Genomic DNA, 15,313 nt, shown 5'->3' with positions numbered 1-15,313 from the left:
CCACTTGAAGTGACCCTAGGAATAACCTGTGAGGCTGACGCTGCCTCGTTGCCCCCTGGTGGGTAGGGGGCACGCCCTGAGCTCTGCAGCCCAGCGGGCAGGGGGCACGCCCTGAGCCACAAAGCGGTGCGTTTCTGGTGTTGGGCCCTAGCTCCTGCTGTCTGGAGCCATACTCTGGCCCGCTTCATGCTGGGAGCAGGGGCTGGGCGTCTGGTCAGTCCACAGAGAGACTGCAGGCACTGCTCCTGCGGTGCCATCCAGCTGCCTGGCGCCAAGGGCTCAAGGTGGCAGGGCACAAGGCAGTGCCCTGTACCACAGACCATCTCTCCCCAGGGCCACTCCATGCCTGCCCCTTCCTATCCCCAACACCACCAAGTCAGCAAGCGAGGCAGCCAGTGGCCTGCCTGCCGGGAGCCCCACAGACGGTGGGTCTGCGTGCACACAGGTGCCTCTGCAGCATGCTTCGGAGCCTCACCACCCTGCCTTCCTGCTCAGAAACCTGGAACCCAGGGGGCAGCTTCCCAGGGGCTGAGCCGGCCGGTGGCCCACAACTCCTTACATAACTTGATACAGACACGGAGGGAGAAGGCCCAGGCATAATGCGAATCCACACCGGGCACGGGCAGGGGCCACAGGCTGAGCAACTGCCAGCGCTAGGGCCCTGGGCTGCACAAGGGCAGGGGGCCAGGCACAGCCTGCGCAGCCCATGGCACGGGCAGGGGCCACAGGACACCTGGCGGTGTGGGCCTAGGCACAAGGACACCTCATCCCTGTCCCGTCTGGTCCCTTGCCAACCCAACTAGAAGACCAACAAGCCCCACCCCAGAGCGGGCAGCAGGTGAGGGGGCGCCCTGCAGCTGGGAGGAAGGCCGCAGCTGTCTTATTTTTTTCTTCCAGAAATACCTTGCAAAATGGACGTTTGGAAGATGCACCCTCGCCGCAGCCCCGCGCCCCACCCCGCGTCCCGGGGTTTACCTCCAACCATCTCATCTCAGCATCAAAGCCCGGAGGCCACTGCGCAGGACCCACGGGGTGAGCCAAGCGGTGCCCGCTGCCCGCCGTCAGAGCCGCCGCGGCCCCGACATGACGCTGTGCCGGACCGCACGGGCAGCGCAGCGGAGCAGCGGAGCGCGCTGGCTGGGAACAGGTGACCAGGGCCCGGTCGGTGCCACGGCCCTCCCCGCGTCCCCGCACGCATCGCGGCCCCCCGTGACCAGGACACCCCTGGACACCTCGGGCCAGGTGGCGGCGTTGGGGGGACGCGAGCCCCCAGCCCCGCACGCACACCCGCGCGCGCGCGCGTCCCCTCCCTCCGCCCCCGCCCGGCTCCCTTCTCCGACAATCTGTCACTCCCCGCCCCCCCTGGCCTCCGCGTCCCCCGCCGTCCCCCGCCGCGCCTGCCCGGCCGCCCACAGGCCCTGGCCGGACGCGGCCGCCATCCCCCATCCCGCACGGCCCGGCCTCGGCAGCCCGAGGATGCGCCTTCTCACCGCGGTCTCCTCCCGCCGCCGCTCGCTCTACGGGGCGGGGGCCGCGCTCCCAGGCATCCTCCGACCCACAGGCCGACAAAGGCTGGGAGCCTCAAGGCAGCGCTGGCCGGCCCGCCACCCGCCCCTCACATCCCTGCCTCCTCATGTCTCCAGGCCCGGGTGGTACCCGGCTCCCCCGGGAAGCTGCAGCCGGCAGCCGAGGCGCGCGCTAAAACACGGCACGGATGGGAAGGAGCTGACGTCACAGGAAAACAAGCGCTCGCCTCGCGGCGGGGCGACCTGTGCCCGCTCCACGCGGGTGCCCGGGCTGCGGGCACGGCCGGGGGTGGGGCAGATGGCGAGGGCCCGCGCCAGGCCAGAGCCCGGGGCCGGGGGCCTCGCCCTGCTGCCGCGCGTCCACCCCGGGGCTTCCCAGGGTGCCGGGGCGGTAGGGACGGCCAGGGCAGCTGCGAGCGAGGCTGGGGCGGCGGCGCGCACAGCTGAGGCCGGGGCTGCTGCTGCACCTGCACCTTGCCAGCCACCCACAGGATGCCCAGCTGCCCCAGGCTGGCCTGCCCCAGCCTCGGCTGAGCGTCCCCCCCCAGGGGGCAGGGGTCACGGCTGCCGCTGACACTTCTTACCCTGGTGTGGGGCCCAGAGGGCCAGCAGGGGCCGAGCTCAGACTGCCTGGGAATGGCGGGGACCTGGTAAGCAGGGGGCAGCCCACGCAGAGCCGGGTGGGGGCTGGGACTCGGGAACCCCCACTCGTGGCTCCAGAGCACCTGCCTGCCTCCGCCCCCTCCGGCACTGGGAGGACCATCTCGACAGGGTCAACCCTCCCGCAAGGGCACTCACATGGGGCAACCCCATGGGAGACCACAGCCCCAGGGTGTCCTCAGGGCCCAGCAGGTCAGGCCCCGCCCTGTGCGCCCCTTGCTGGCTGACGCCTGTCTCCCAGCATCTGTAGCAGAGACGGTGTGGCCCACAGAGCCAACAGCAGCAACAGCCTGCGGGCCCACGAGCAGCGAGGCACCTCGAGCATCCCCTGTGGGCGCTGGTTCGAGCCCTGCTAATGGCCTGGGAAAGCAGAGGACGGCCAAGTGCGGAGCCGGTGCCTGCGTGGGCTTTGCTCACATCCTGCCCTGTTGTGGCAGCTGGTGGGGGAATGAACCAGCGGACAGATCTTTGTCTCTCTCTAATTCTGTTTTTCAAAGAAGTAAATAGATAAATCTTTTTTCAAAAAGATATTTTATTTTTGCGAGGGTGGGGGGGGAGAAAGGCAGATAGACAGAGAGGAAGATCTTCTGTCCGTTGGTTCACTCCCCAAGTGACAGCAACGGCCGGTGCTGCGCCGATCCGAAGCCAGGAGCCAGGAGCTTCTTCCGGGTCTCCCACATGGGTGCAGGGTCCCAAGGCTCTGGGACACTTTCATTGCTTTCCCAGGCCACAAGCAGGGAGCTGGATGGGAACTGGAGCTGCCGGGATTAGAACCGGTGCTCACAGAGGATCCAGGCAGATACCTGGCAAGGATTTAGCCACTAGGCTAGCACACCGGGTCCAACACATAAATCTTAAGAATAGAGAAATAATAATGCAATCACAATGTCTACGTGGGGCTTCAAATGAGAACCCCAATGTGTCCAGCGAGAAGCTGACACACTCACCAGCCACCCTGAGGCCCCATCCTCAGCCGTTTTCTTTCCTGTGGGCTCCGAAGCATTCCGCCTCACGCAGCCTCTGCAAACCCAGGCCGAGTGACGACTGCTAACTGCCTACTTTAGGTGCGAAACCAGCTTTTCCAGTTTACTGTAAATAGCTGAAGACAAACCTGAATGAGATTGGGTTTTTGCTAAAACAGTGGGTAACATACCCATGTTGGGTAACGCCTCGTGTTGGTCCTGCCAGGTGACCCAGGGCAGCCTGCCCAGCCACGCCCAGAGGAAACTGCGGACATTCAGCTCTCCACCAAAAACCAACCAAACCAACCGCCGAGGTGCCCACTGCAATAAGCCACCAACCCACAGCCACCCCGTAACCACCCCAGGAACCCACAGCCACCCACAGCCACCCCGTAACCACCCCAGGAACCCACAGCCACCCACAGCCACCCCGTAACCACCCCAGGAACCCACAGCCACCCACAGCCACCCCGTAACCACCCCAGGAACCCACATCAACCCACAGCCACCCCGTAACCACCCCAGGATCCACAGCCACCCCTTAACCACCCCAGGATCCCACATCAACCCACAGCCACCCATAACCACCCCAGGAACCCACAGCCACCCATAACCACCCCAGGATCCTACATCAACCCACAGCCACCCATAACCATCCCAGGAACCCACAGCCACCCACAGCCACCCCGTAACCACCCCAGGAGCCCACAGCCACCCACAGCCACCCATAACCACCCCAGGAACCCAGAGCAATCCACAGCCACCCCGTAACCACCCCAGGAACCCACAGCAACCCACAGCCACTCCGTAACCACCCCAGGAACCCACAGCCACCCACAGCCACCCATAACCACCCCAGGAACCCAGAGCAACCCACAGCCACCCCGTAACCACCCCAGGAACCCACAGCAACCCACAGCCACCCCGTAACCACCCCAGGAACCCACAGCCACCCATAACCACCCCAGGATCCCACATCAACCCACAGCCACCCCATAACCACCCCAGGAACCCAGAGCAACCCACAGCCACCCCGTAACCACCCCAGGAACCCAGAGCAACCCACAGCCACCCCGTAACCACCCCAGGAACCCACATCAACCCACAGCCACCCGTAACCACCCCAGGAACCCCCAGCCACCCCGTAACCACCCAGGAACCCACAGCCACCCATAACCACCCCAGGATCCTACATCAACCCACAGCCACCCCGTAACCACCCCAGGAACCCACATCAACCCACAGCCACCCGTAACCACCCCAGGATCGACAGCCACCCCGTAACCACCCCAGGACCCACATCACCCCGTAACCACCCCAGGACCTACTGCAACCCACATCAACCCACAGCTACCCCGTAACCACCCTAGGAACCAACAGCAACCCACAGCCACCACCAGGAACCCACATCAACCCACAGTCACCCCGTAACCACCCCAGGAACCCACAACAAGCCACCAACAACCCCAAATTCAAACCAACCACCACCGGTAACCAACCAATCCTGTTACCACCCACAACCACCCACTAATAACTCACCGACCATCTACCCACAACAACCAAGCAACTCAACAATGAATCATCAAGAAGCCACTGACGGCCACAAATCACTGCGACAAGCTCTCCATCAGCTAGCCACCCTGCTCCTGGGCCAGCCATGAGTTCATACCCCCACCCCCGCCCTGGGGGCTGCATGCCATGCCATGGGGGTCCTCTCCTCCCAGTGGAGCAGCACGCTGGCACAGCCCTCCCCTGTGCACCCAGCATAGCAGGGTCATGGCCGCCACGGAGCCTGTGCCAGCAGCGCCACCTGGACCTCAGACTCAGTGTCCCAGGTGCCACGCAGTAGCCCCCACCTTCAGGACCAGAAGATGTAGGGCAGCAGGTATGTGGGGGTAAGGCTGTGACAACAGTGGAGACCCCGTCACCATCAGCCCAGCACAACAGCTCCAGGAGGAGCAGCCCCACACCCCACAAGGAGACGGGGCAGGTGGCATCACCCAGCAGCCCAGGGTCCAGGAACTCCCTCCCACCCTCTGTCCCTCCAGCTTCACAGCCCCAGGAGGTAGACAGCAGAGCAGGACTGGCTGCAGGTGGCTGGAATCACAGATCACACGAGCCCAGGACACAGTCAGCCCTGGACAGTGCGCCCCCCAGAGCTCCGGACCCACTGAGGGTCTTGAGATGGATGGGGTGGGGCCTAATGACTCAGAAGCACCCTGAGTCCATCATCCTGGTAACTTTTCAGGACACTGGGAGGACCCATGAGGACAGGAGGGATGGAGGAGAGGTGTCCGAGCCAGGGAGGCCAGGGACATTAGGCCATGCAGTGACCCTAGGGGCTGGAGAGGCAGGGCTGGGGGGCCTCGCATCCACAACACCAAGCCGACTGGGAGCACAGCCCCTGGCCTGTAGGCACCCGACAGATGGGGCACAGCCTGCAGGGGGCAGCCTCGCTCAGCAAGAGCCCCAGTCCACCTGCTGCACCCCAGGCGGCCAGGCTCAACCTCAGCCCCCAAGGCCACGTGACCAGCATGGCCAGCCCGTCCTGCCCCACACAGGGAGCCTGCATTCCTCACGGGGTCACCTGCTCGCCCACAGCTCTCCCTCCACAAAGGTGCTGCAGACACCCAGCCCAGGCAGGATGCCAACCAGCGCCCAGGCAGAATGCCAACCAGGCTCTACCCTGGCCATGTCCCCTGCCCCACAGCTCTCAGCTGACGCGCACCACAGGTGCTGACCCGGCATGAAGTCAGAGCCCAAGGCAGGGAGGACCTCTGCGCTGAGGCCACTCCCCTCGCTGTGGCCAGGACTCAGCGTTGTGAGACGCGTGGCCTGGGGCAGGCATCTGGGACAGCGGTGTAGCCAGGGTCAGGTGTTCTGTGCTGGAGCACTTGGTTCAAGTCCTGGCTACTCCCTTGCCTAGCCCCCTGCTCATGCATTCCTCTGGGAGCCAGCAGCTAAGGGCTCAGGTGCCTGGGCCCTGGCCGCCCCCATAGGAGACCTGGATGGACCCAGCAGAGCGAGTTCTGGGGAGCGACCAGCAGGTGAATCTGTCCGTCTCTCTGCCAGGGTCAGTTCTGTGCCATACCAAGCTAAGCTTCCGCCTGTGGTGCAGGCATTCCATATGGGTTCGGTTTGAGTCCTGGTTACTCCACTCCCCATCCAGCTCCCTGTTTATGGCTGGGAAAGCAGCAGAGGACAGCTCAGCACTTGGCCCTTGCATCCGCGCAGGAGACCCAGCTCTGGCCACTGTGGTAATCTGGGAAGTGAACCAGTGCATGGAAGACCTCACTTCTCTGTCTCCTTCTCTCTGTAGCTCTGCTTTTCAAATAAAAATAAGGGCCTGGCATGATAGCATAGTGGTTAAAGTCCTTGTCTTGCACGCGCCAGGATCTCATATGGTCGCTGGTTTGCACCCTGGCAGCCCCACTTCCCATCCAGCTCCCTGCTGAGGCCTGGTAAAGCAGTCAAGGACAGCCCAAAGCCTTGGGACCCTGCACTCATGTGGGAAAGCCGGAAAGAAGTTCCTGGCTCCTGGCTTCGGATTGGCGCAGCACCAGCCATTGCGCTCATTTGGGGAATGAATCAGCAGATGAAAAATCTTCTTCTCTGTCTCTCCTCCTGTTTGTATATCTGCCTTTCCAATATAAATAAATAAATCTTTAAAAAAAAAAAAAGACGGGCTGCTTTCTATTAAAAAAAAAATAAAAACACTTTATAAAAATAAGAGCTAGGGCGGCACGATAGCATAATGATGAAGGTCCTCGCCTCGCACGCCCGGGGTCCCATATGGGCACCGGTTCTAATCCCGGCTGCTCCACTTCCCATCCAGCTCCCTGCCTGTGGCCTGGGAAAGCAGTCGAGGACGGCCCAAAGCCTCGGGACCCTGTACCACGTGGGAGACCCAGAAAGAAATTCCTGGCGCCTGGCTTCGGATCGGCACAGCACTGGCCACTGTGCTCACTTAGGGAGTGACTCATCGGACGGAAGATCTTCCTCTCTGTCTCTCCTCTCTGTATATCCGCCTTTCCAATAAAACAAATAAATCTTTAAAAAAAAAAAAAAAGAGAGAGATACAACTGAACTTGAACTATGGACATGCAGAGGTGGAGGAATCCACCATGGGGGAGGACTGGGGGGGAGGGGGAGATTCCAGTACCTAAAAAGCTGTATCACATAATGCAACGTAATAAATTAAAAAAAAAAGATAAATGAATCAATAATGGGGAAATTGTAAAATTCACAAATTTAGAAAGATTAAACAGCACAACCAATAGGGCAGAGGAGAAGTGAGGAGATCAAGGAACCAACCCCAGGCGGAGAACGGGGCAGAGCAGGCGACGCAGGACGCTCGGGGCAGCGGGAGCCCGGGGCCGGGGCCAGCGTCACAGAGCAGTGACAGCCACTGCCAGCCACCTACCCTGCGAGAGCTGGACTGGGGGACAGAGACATCCCGCTCTCCGCCTTCCACAGGACCTGCAAGGAGCCCTACAACCTGGAACTCGAGAGTCGGGGAAAAAGGGACCAAGTCCAGACTCAGAAGGCCGTGGGCAGAGGCCTGGAGCAGGCCCGTGCCAGCCAGGCGGCTGCGAGATGAGCTCGGCCAGCAGGTGGAGGGCTCAGCGCTGCCCCACGGCCAGCCCCGCAGCCCTGAGGAGGAGGCCAGTGCCAGCCAGGCGGCTGCGAGATGAGCTCGGCCAGCAGGTGGAGAGCTCAGCGCTGCCCCATGGCCAGCCCCGCAGCCCTGAGGAGCACAGCAGTAACTCCTCACACACGGAACCATGCTGATGGTGCACATGGGGGCCACGAGGACCCACTTGCGGGATGCCAGGACAGCTCAGGAGCAGAGGGCAGGGGTGCAGGGTGCCTGGCTGCCACGGTGACCCATGGATCCCCCCCCCCCCGGGCCTGTCACGGTGACCCACAGATCCCCCCGGGCCCGTCACGGTGACCCACGGATCCCTGCGGTCCTGTCATGGTGACCCACAGATCCCCCCCCGGGCCCGTCACGGTGACCCATGGATCCCTGCGGTCCTGTCATGGTGACCCACGGATCCTCCCCCCCCGGCCCTGTTACGGTGACCCACGGATCCCCCCCGGGCCCGTCATGGTGACCCATGAATCCCCCCCAGCCCCGTCACGGTGACCCACGGATCCCCCCCAGCCCCATCACGGTGACCCATGCATCCCCATGGTCCTATCACGGTGACCCACAGATCCCCCCCAGCCCCATCACGGTGACCCACGGATCCCCCCAGCCCCGTCACGGTGACCCACGGATCCCCCCAGCCCCGTCACGGTGACCCACGCATCCCCACGGTCCTGTCACGGTGACCCACGGATAACAGTCCCAGTGACACTTCCTGCAGACAGGAAAGCCCAGGCGGCAGAGTCCCGCCAGGAGCAGAGCAGGACCACAGGCCAGTGTCCTGCTCAGAGCCCAGAGGCACAAGGCTGACCCTGACTCCACAGCCAAGTGGGACTCAGGACATGGCCCTGGAGCCCCCCTGGTCGCAGCCGGGCCCCACTCCCACATCTGGCTCGGCTCTCTCGGAGGCAGCAGGCCAGCTCAGGTACCTGGCCCCTGCCGTGCACAGGAGACCTGGCCAGAGGCTCCCGGAGCAGCTGCAGGCATCCGAGAATGAATCAGCAGATGCACACGTGCTCTGCCTCAAAATAAAATTTTTTTTTAAGATTTATTTATTTGGGGGGCTGAAGTGACGGCTAAATTGGCTAATCCTCTACCCCATACGGGTGCCAGTTCAAGTCCCGACTGCTCCACTTCCCATCCAGCTCCCTGCTTAATGCTTGGGAAGCAGTGGAGGCTGCCCCAAGTGCGTGGGTCCCTACACCTGCCTGGGAGACCTGGAAGAAGCCCCTGGCTTTGGATCAGCTCAGCTCCAGCCAGTGCAGCCATTTGGAAAGTGAATCAGCAGACGGAAGATCTCTGTCTCCTTCTCTCTGTAAATATGCCTTTCCAAATTAAAAAAATTGTTAAGAGACCTATTTATTCTTATTGAAAAGCAAATTTACGGACTGACAGGGAGAACTGGATCACTCCCCAATGGCTACAACGGCCAGAGCTGAGCCGATGCGCAGCCAGGAGCCAGGCGCCTCCTCCGGGTCTCCCACGCGGGTGTTGATCCTAACACTTCCCAGGCCACCAGCGGCGAGCAGGAGGCGAGGCAGTCAGGGCAGAAGCGGTACCCCAATGGGAAGGCAGCACTGCGGGGGAAGGATTAGCGTGCTACACCACAGCACTGGCCCCTGCCTTGCAAATAAAATTTTGGAAAAATATTTTTAACTTTCTGGGGAGAAAAACCAATGTCTGTGAATTGTGCAAAACAGGTGACCAGGCTCACTGACCTCAGGAAATGCCAGTGAAAACCAGGAGAGACCACTGTGTGTCGGGACAGACTTCCGGGGAGCGGGAGACTACGAGGGCCGGCAGGAACAGGAAGTCGTTGTGACGGAAGTGGAGGTGGCTCACACAAACCCTAGCAGTTAGCGCGTGCTCTGGCAGGCCCACCTCCAGCTCTGGTCAAAGCCAGGGGAGCACACGGGCGAGGGGAGGCCGTTCTCAGAGCAGTGTCCACGGCCGCATGCGTCGTGGGACACACACAGGAAGTCCTGACACCTGCTACGGCACGGGGGCCAGTCGGGGTCCTCCCGACGGATGGGTTGGGGCAGTGACTCCAGAGGCCAAGGGGAATGGACGGAGGGTGCAGCGAGACGGGCAGCTGTTGGCGACAGCCAGAAACGACAGCAGGACCACACATGTGGACCAGACACCAGAGAAGCGGTGGAGAGCGGGCGCCTCCAGTGCCCTCGGCAAGTACAAGTATGTGTGGAATGTGCCAGAAGGTACTCGGCGAGAGTGAACACGGCCTTTCAGCTGGAGGTGCCCATGTCCTCACTGTTGACCCCACAGTCCTCCACTGGGGCCCTTGCCAACTCAAGGGTGCCAAATGTCTACACCGAGGCCGGCCTCGGGCACCGTGGCTAAGGACAGGCAGCTGCGACACCAGGGTGGCCACAGGTGGCCAGACCTGAGTGCACTTTGCCAAGCACACAGGAACCACTGAGGCCTGCAGCCCAGGCAAGGCGTGTGTCGCTTCTCACTCTCCCGTGATCCTGCGGGGCGGCTGGACGGACGCCAGTGTCCGCTTGCCCTCCCTGCCCTCAGGCCCTGCCCCACCCAGCGGGAGGCCAAGCAGTCGGCAGTGCCCCAAGTCCCGAGAAGGCATCTCGAGGGCCCACTCGGCAGGGCTGTGTGCCATCCCCCAACCCCACACCCCATTTCTGCCTGGCTGGGGTGGCCTCCGCCCAGGGACAGACAGAAAGGGCTGAGACAGGGTTGGGGCGACTGTGGGTTCCCTGGCCTCGTGACAAGGACCACATGGGGCAGAAGAGAGAGTCTCCTGACCCAAGTCACCTCAGCCAGTCACCCCAGTCCCCCGTCACCCCAGCACCTCAGCCACCAGACACCCCAATCCCATCACCCAGTCACCTCAGCCACCAGATACCCCAATGCCCTGTCATCTCAGCCACCTCAGCCACCAGTCACCCCAATGCCCCGTAACCCAGCCACCTCAGCCACCAGTCACCCCAATCCCCCATCACCCAGCCACCTCAGCCACCAGTCACCCCAATCCCCCATCACCCAGTCACCTCAGCCACCAGTCACCCCAATCCCCCATCACCCAGTCACCTCAGCCACCAGTCACCCCAATCCCCCATCACCCAGCCACCTCAGCCACCAGACACCCCAATCCCCCAGTCACCTCAGCCACCAGTCACAATTCCCTGTCACCCCAGCCACCTCAGCCACCTCAGCCACCAGTCACCCCAATCCCCCGTCACCCCAATTCCCCATCACCCAGTCACCAGTCACCCCAGCCAGCTGGGGGCAGGACCTCAGCAGCTGGAACCCTCGCTTTGAGTCACTCCTGGAGGACAGTCCCCAGGGAAGGCTCCAGCACAGGTGAGGCTCCCAGGCAAGGTCACGGCCAGAGTCAGCCCCATGTGGCGGAAGACCCTGCAGAGCGTCCGACACAGGCTGTTGCTGCTACTTGTGGGGTCCCCAGCACCACCCCAGCCTTCTTTGCACCACAACCCTCAGCTGGCCCACACCTGGGGAGCCCCTTCGCTGGCCCCCAATTCCACATGAGCCAGACAGACACAGCCTGGCCTCTGGCGGCCTGCAGCCCTCTCCTCACTGGCCCTGAGGCTCAGCATGTGCACAGCCTGAGCACCGGCCAGCCCTGCATGCCCTCACCCAACCCACCTCGGCCTCTTTTACCCCAGCACCACGAATGCCACGTGCTTGCCCATCGCTGCCCCGTGTGTATGACCTGTGTGTGACCTCCCACCTGTGTGACCGCCACGTGGTATCTGCCCGGTCACTGCCTCCTGCCAGGACTCACAAGGTTACACCATCTCCCGGACACGGAGGGGCACGCCCAGGGCCGAGTGAGCCACGTGCTCCCCGTGCCCCTGCAGCCCCCCACCCTGGGGACCAGCAGCTGCCCCCTCCACAGTCACTGCCCTGGCCTTGGTCCCACTCAGCCCTGGTGGCTACAAGGCTGGGGCCTGACAGAGCACGCCCCGCTGCTGCTGCCCAGTGAGCAGGCGGCTACTCCGTGCGCAGTGAGCATGCGCTGCCCAGGGCGCCGCCACACCCAAAGCCCATGGCCACAGCCACTGCCCAGTGGACACGTGGCCAGCGGGGACTCACTGTCTTCTCCGGGACACGGCATGCCTGGCTGCTCCGGTATGCTGGGGAACACTGCAGGGGGAGAGGGCAGAGAGGGGTCAGTGCCTGTCCATCGCCCCCAAACGCAAGCCCAACCCAGTGGGTGAGACCAAGACACCCCCGAATCTGTGGCAAAGGCAACCGGAGGGACCCCAGAGCTACGGGACCTGCGTGGGGCTGCGGGTCTGAGCACCGTGAGAAGGACAGGCACACCTCCCCGTGCGCGTGCGCTGGCCATCACTCACCGTGAAGGATGAGGCCGTCGTCCCTGCGCTGAGAGGCCAGGCGGAAAGCCTCCCCCAGCTCCATCTGCGAGGACACGGTGCACGGGTCACCTGTGCCGGAGAGACGTCACTGAGGGGCACTGGAGGGGAGGCCTGGGCGTGGCAGCAGGTGGGCCGAGTACGGCTGCTGGGGCTCAGCCACCCCCAACTGCTCCCGGGACAGCCCCAGCCCACATCCCCTGTGAGCCCTGGCCAGTGCCCAGCCCTGACCCCTGGGCCGGGCAGGACGAGCAGGACGCAGGGCGGATCCACATGGCTGGACACCGACAGAGCCGGACGCGGCCAGCACAAGGCTCCGCCCGCCTCGCTGCGGCTTTAGCTGCCAGGTAGCCCGTGAAGAGGGCCCAGTTTCTGGCAGAGGGAACACGCAGGAGCGAGGGAAAGGCTGGGGCCCAGGGACCCCTGTAGCTGGCCCCAGCGGGAGGACCCCTGTGGCTGGCCCCAGCAGGAGGACCCCTGTGGCTGGCCCCAGCGGGAGGCCCCCGTAGCTGGCCCCAGCGGGAGCCCGACGCACCTTCGCTGTCCACCCACTTAAGGGTGAGCGGGTGCTGCTGGTGCAGGCCGCACATGTCCCTCACTTCCTCACACAGCTCCTCGAAGGTGGTGGCCGCGTCCACGCTGGTAATGAAGATATCCCTGGGCAAGGAGCACATACAGTCACCGCGGCAGCCCGTGTGACGGCCAAGGAGCCACGCGTCGACTGACCCACACGCGCCCCACACCAGACAGGCCTGGCCATGGCGTTCCCACATTCATTCACGGATTTATTTGCAAAGAGAAAGAACGGGTCTTCTATCCACTGGTTTATTCTCCAGGGGGGCCACAGTGGCCAGGGCTCGGCCATCCCGAAGCCAGGAGCTTCTTCCAGGTCTCCCACACGGGTACAGGGGCCCAAGGACCTGGGCTGTCCTCGATTGCTTTCCCAGGCCACATGCAGGGAGCTGGACGTGAGGTGGAGCAGCCGGGATTCAGGCTGGCTCCCACGTGGGATGCTTACACTGCAGGCACGGGCTGTGCCAACTGCAAGGCTCAAAAACGGAAAGACGAAAGGGTTCTTCTTCCCGGGGGGGGGCCAGACAGCTGTACCTGCTCCAGGATGGGGCGGCTGCTGGGGTTGGGGGAGCCAGGCCAGCCCCATGCCCACACTCACCTGTCACCCACAGAAACGGGGGCTGCCCAGACGACACCCCCGGAGCTGGCTGCAGGTGCCACAGCCGCCCCATCCCCGTGCTCGCCGTCAGTGGCTCATCGTGGGGCTCCCGCGCCCACGTGCTCAGGACCATTAGGGCTGCCAGTCAGTGCCACCTGTGCCCCGTGTCCCAGGTGCAGCACCTCAAGCCAAACCTTCCAGAACAAAATGGGGGCAGCGAGCAGCAGCACCAGACCAACCTCCCACCCAGCACCTTCTCAATTCCTGGGTGACCTGTGTCGTCGGGCCTTGGGGGCAAAGAGGAAGGGTGGCCCCCTTTTCAAGAATGGCCAATGCTCAGTATTTAGCCATGGCAGGTGCTGGGACAGGGCAGGGCCCCAGACGGCAGCAGGCTGACGGCAAGGAGGAAGAGAGGGGCCTGGAACCCGAGTGCACGGGTTGAACCCCCAACAGCCCCCCCACTCCCCTCCTCAACGGAACGGGTAACCAGAGCCGCCCCAGGGGCCGGGGAGGGAGGGCGTGGCCAGTGGCCAACAGCTCAGCTCAGAGCCTGGTCAGCGCCCCACTCTCCCAGGGGCCCAGCCTGCCAGGGCTGCTGCTTGCTGGGGCTCGGGGCAGGCAGGCCAGATCGGCAGGCTGTGACCCTGCCGGACACACTCAGCGCTGGCCAGGCTCACCCGGAGCTGCCCCAGAAATCCTGCTTCCCTTCTCCGGCACACACACCACACACCGGGCAGGGCGGGGCCCCAGATCCCGCAAAGTACACCCTGAGGCCAGACGCTGACCCCTCTCCTCCGGATCAGAGGGCGCAATCAAGGTGGGGCAGGGCCCTGAAGGTGCCCCCGGGGCCGCCTGTGCCCGTACCAGGGGCTCCACCTGCCCCTCCAAGAAAGACCCTTCGGGCAGCAGGGGGGTCCAGGCTGCGGGCCAGGGTCTACCCGCAGTGCCAGGCAGCGCTGCACCTGGCCACACCCCGTTCTCCCGCCCGGGGCATCGGCCAAGCGTCCAGCGCTCTGCGGCCGGGCGGACGCGCCCAGCCGATGACCACAGCGGCTCCCGCTGCCCGCCCCGGTGCGCGGCGGGGCGGGGCGGGCACTGCGGGTCCCGGCCGCGCCTGGCGTCCCCACCAAGTCCCACGCCAACTTCGGGCACTGGCAAAAACGCTACAAGCTCGCGACCTCGCTTCCCCACGGGACGAAAACTTCATTCTCCGCGCGGGGGCTGGGCGTGCGGTTCCCCGGCCGCCGCCTTCCCGTGGAGACGTCAACAAGCCGGGCCGCCCCGCCCGGGGGGGGTTCCCGAGGCGGCGGTCCCGGGTTCGCGCCCGCCCGCCGCAGCGTCCACGCGGCCCCGACGGCCCCCGACGGCTCACCCGCTGTAGTGCGCCTTCAGCCGGACGCGGCCGCCGCTCCCGTCCATCTTGGGGCCGGCCCTGCTGGGCATGGCGCGCCCCGCCGGCCGCCGTCAGCGTCCTGCCCCGGGCCCTCGGGCCATGGCGCGGGCCTCCCGCGGGGCCGCAGCGCGCGGCGTGGGACCGCGGGCCGGCGGGGCCGACTCCACGGAGCTCGGCGCGGGCGGGGGGCGCGGCCTGCGGGGACGCGCGGGGACGGGGGGCGCGCGGGGCTCGGCCCGTCCCGAATATGGCCGACCCGGGCCAGCCGGCGGCCAATCGGCGGGGCGGGCGGTCCCAGGGCGGGGGCCGTGGCACCTGCGGCCAATGAGGGCCAGGCGGGGCCTCCACCTGGGCCAATCCCCAGGGGACCCCGCGGCGCGGCCCAATGGCGGGTGCGGAGGTGTTTACCTGCGCGCGGGCGCGGCCGCACCTGAGGCCAATGGGCGCGCGCCCGGGCCCTGCCCTGCGCCCCGGGCCGGCGGGGGGCGCGGGCAGCCGGCGGGGGGCGCGGGCAGCCGGCGGGGGGCGCGGGCAGCCGGCGGGGGGCGCGGGCAGCCGGCGGGGGGCGCGGGCAGCCGGC

The 15,313-nt window shown here is 64.7% G+C and overlaps 1 protein-coding gene across 1 annotated transcript in view; it reads right to left on the bottom strand.

Moving 5' to 3' along the window:
* PRKCZ (protein kinase C zeta) overlaps window positions 1–14,909 on the bottom strand; it is a 47,668-nt gene extending 32,759 nt beyond the window's left edge. The window contains exons 1-4 of the mRNA XM_040987784.1: window positions 14,713–14,909; window positions 12,705–12,826; window positions 12,152–12,241; window positions 11,889–11,939 (exon numbers count right to left, since the gene is read on the bottom strand). Coding sequence (XP_040843718.1) covers window positions 11,889–11,939; window positions 12,152–12,241; window positions 12,705–12,826; window positions 14,713–14,783 — 334 coding nt within the window. The 5' untranslated portion in view covers window positions 14,784–14,909. The remainder of the gene's footprint in view (window positions 1–11,888; window positions 11,940–12,151; window positions 12,242–12,704; window positions 12,827–14,712) is intronic.
* Window positions 14,910–15,313: the final 404 nt, after the last annotated feature.

The sequence above is a fragment of the Ochotona curzoniae genome, unplaced genomic scaffold (assembly GCF_017591425.1).
Source record: "Ochotona curzoniae isolate NIBS_2020 unplaced genomic scaffold, NIBS_Ocur_1.0 contig_4792, whole genome shotgun sequence".
In the NCBI taxonomy this organism is placed as follows: Eukaryota; Metazoa; Chordata; class Mammalia; order Lagomorpha; family Ochotonidae; genus Ochotona; species Ochotona curzoniae.
This window is presented reverse-complemented; position numbering and strand designations above follow the sequence as displayed.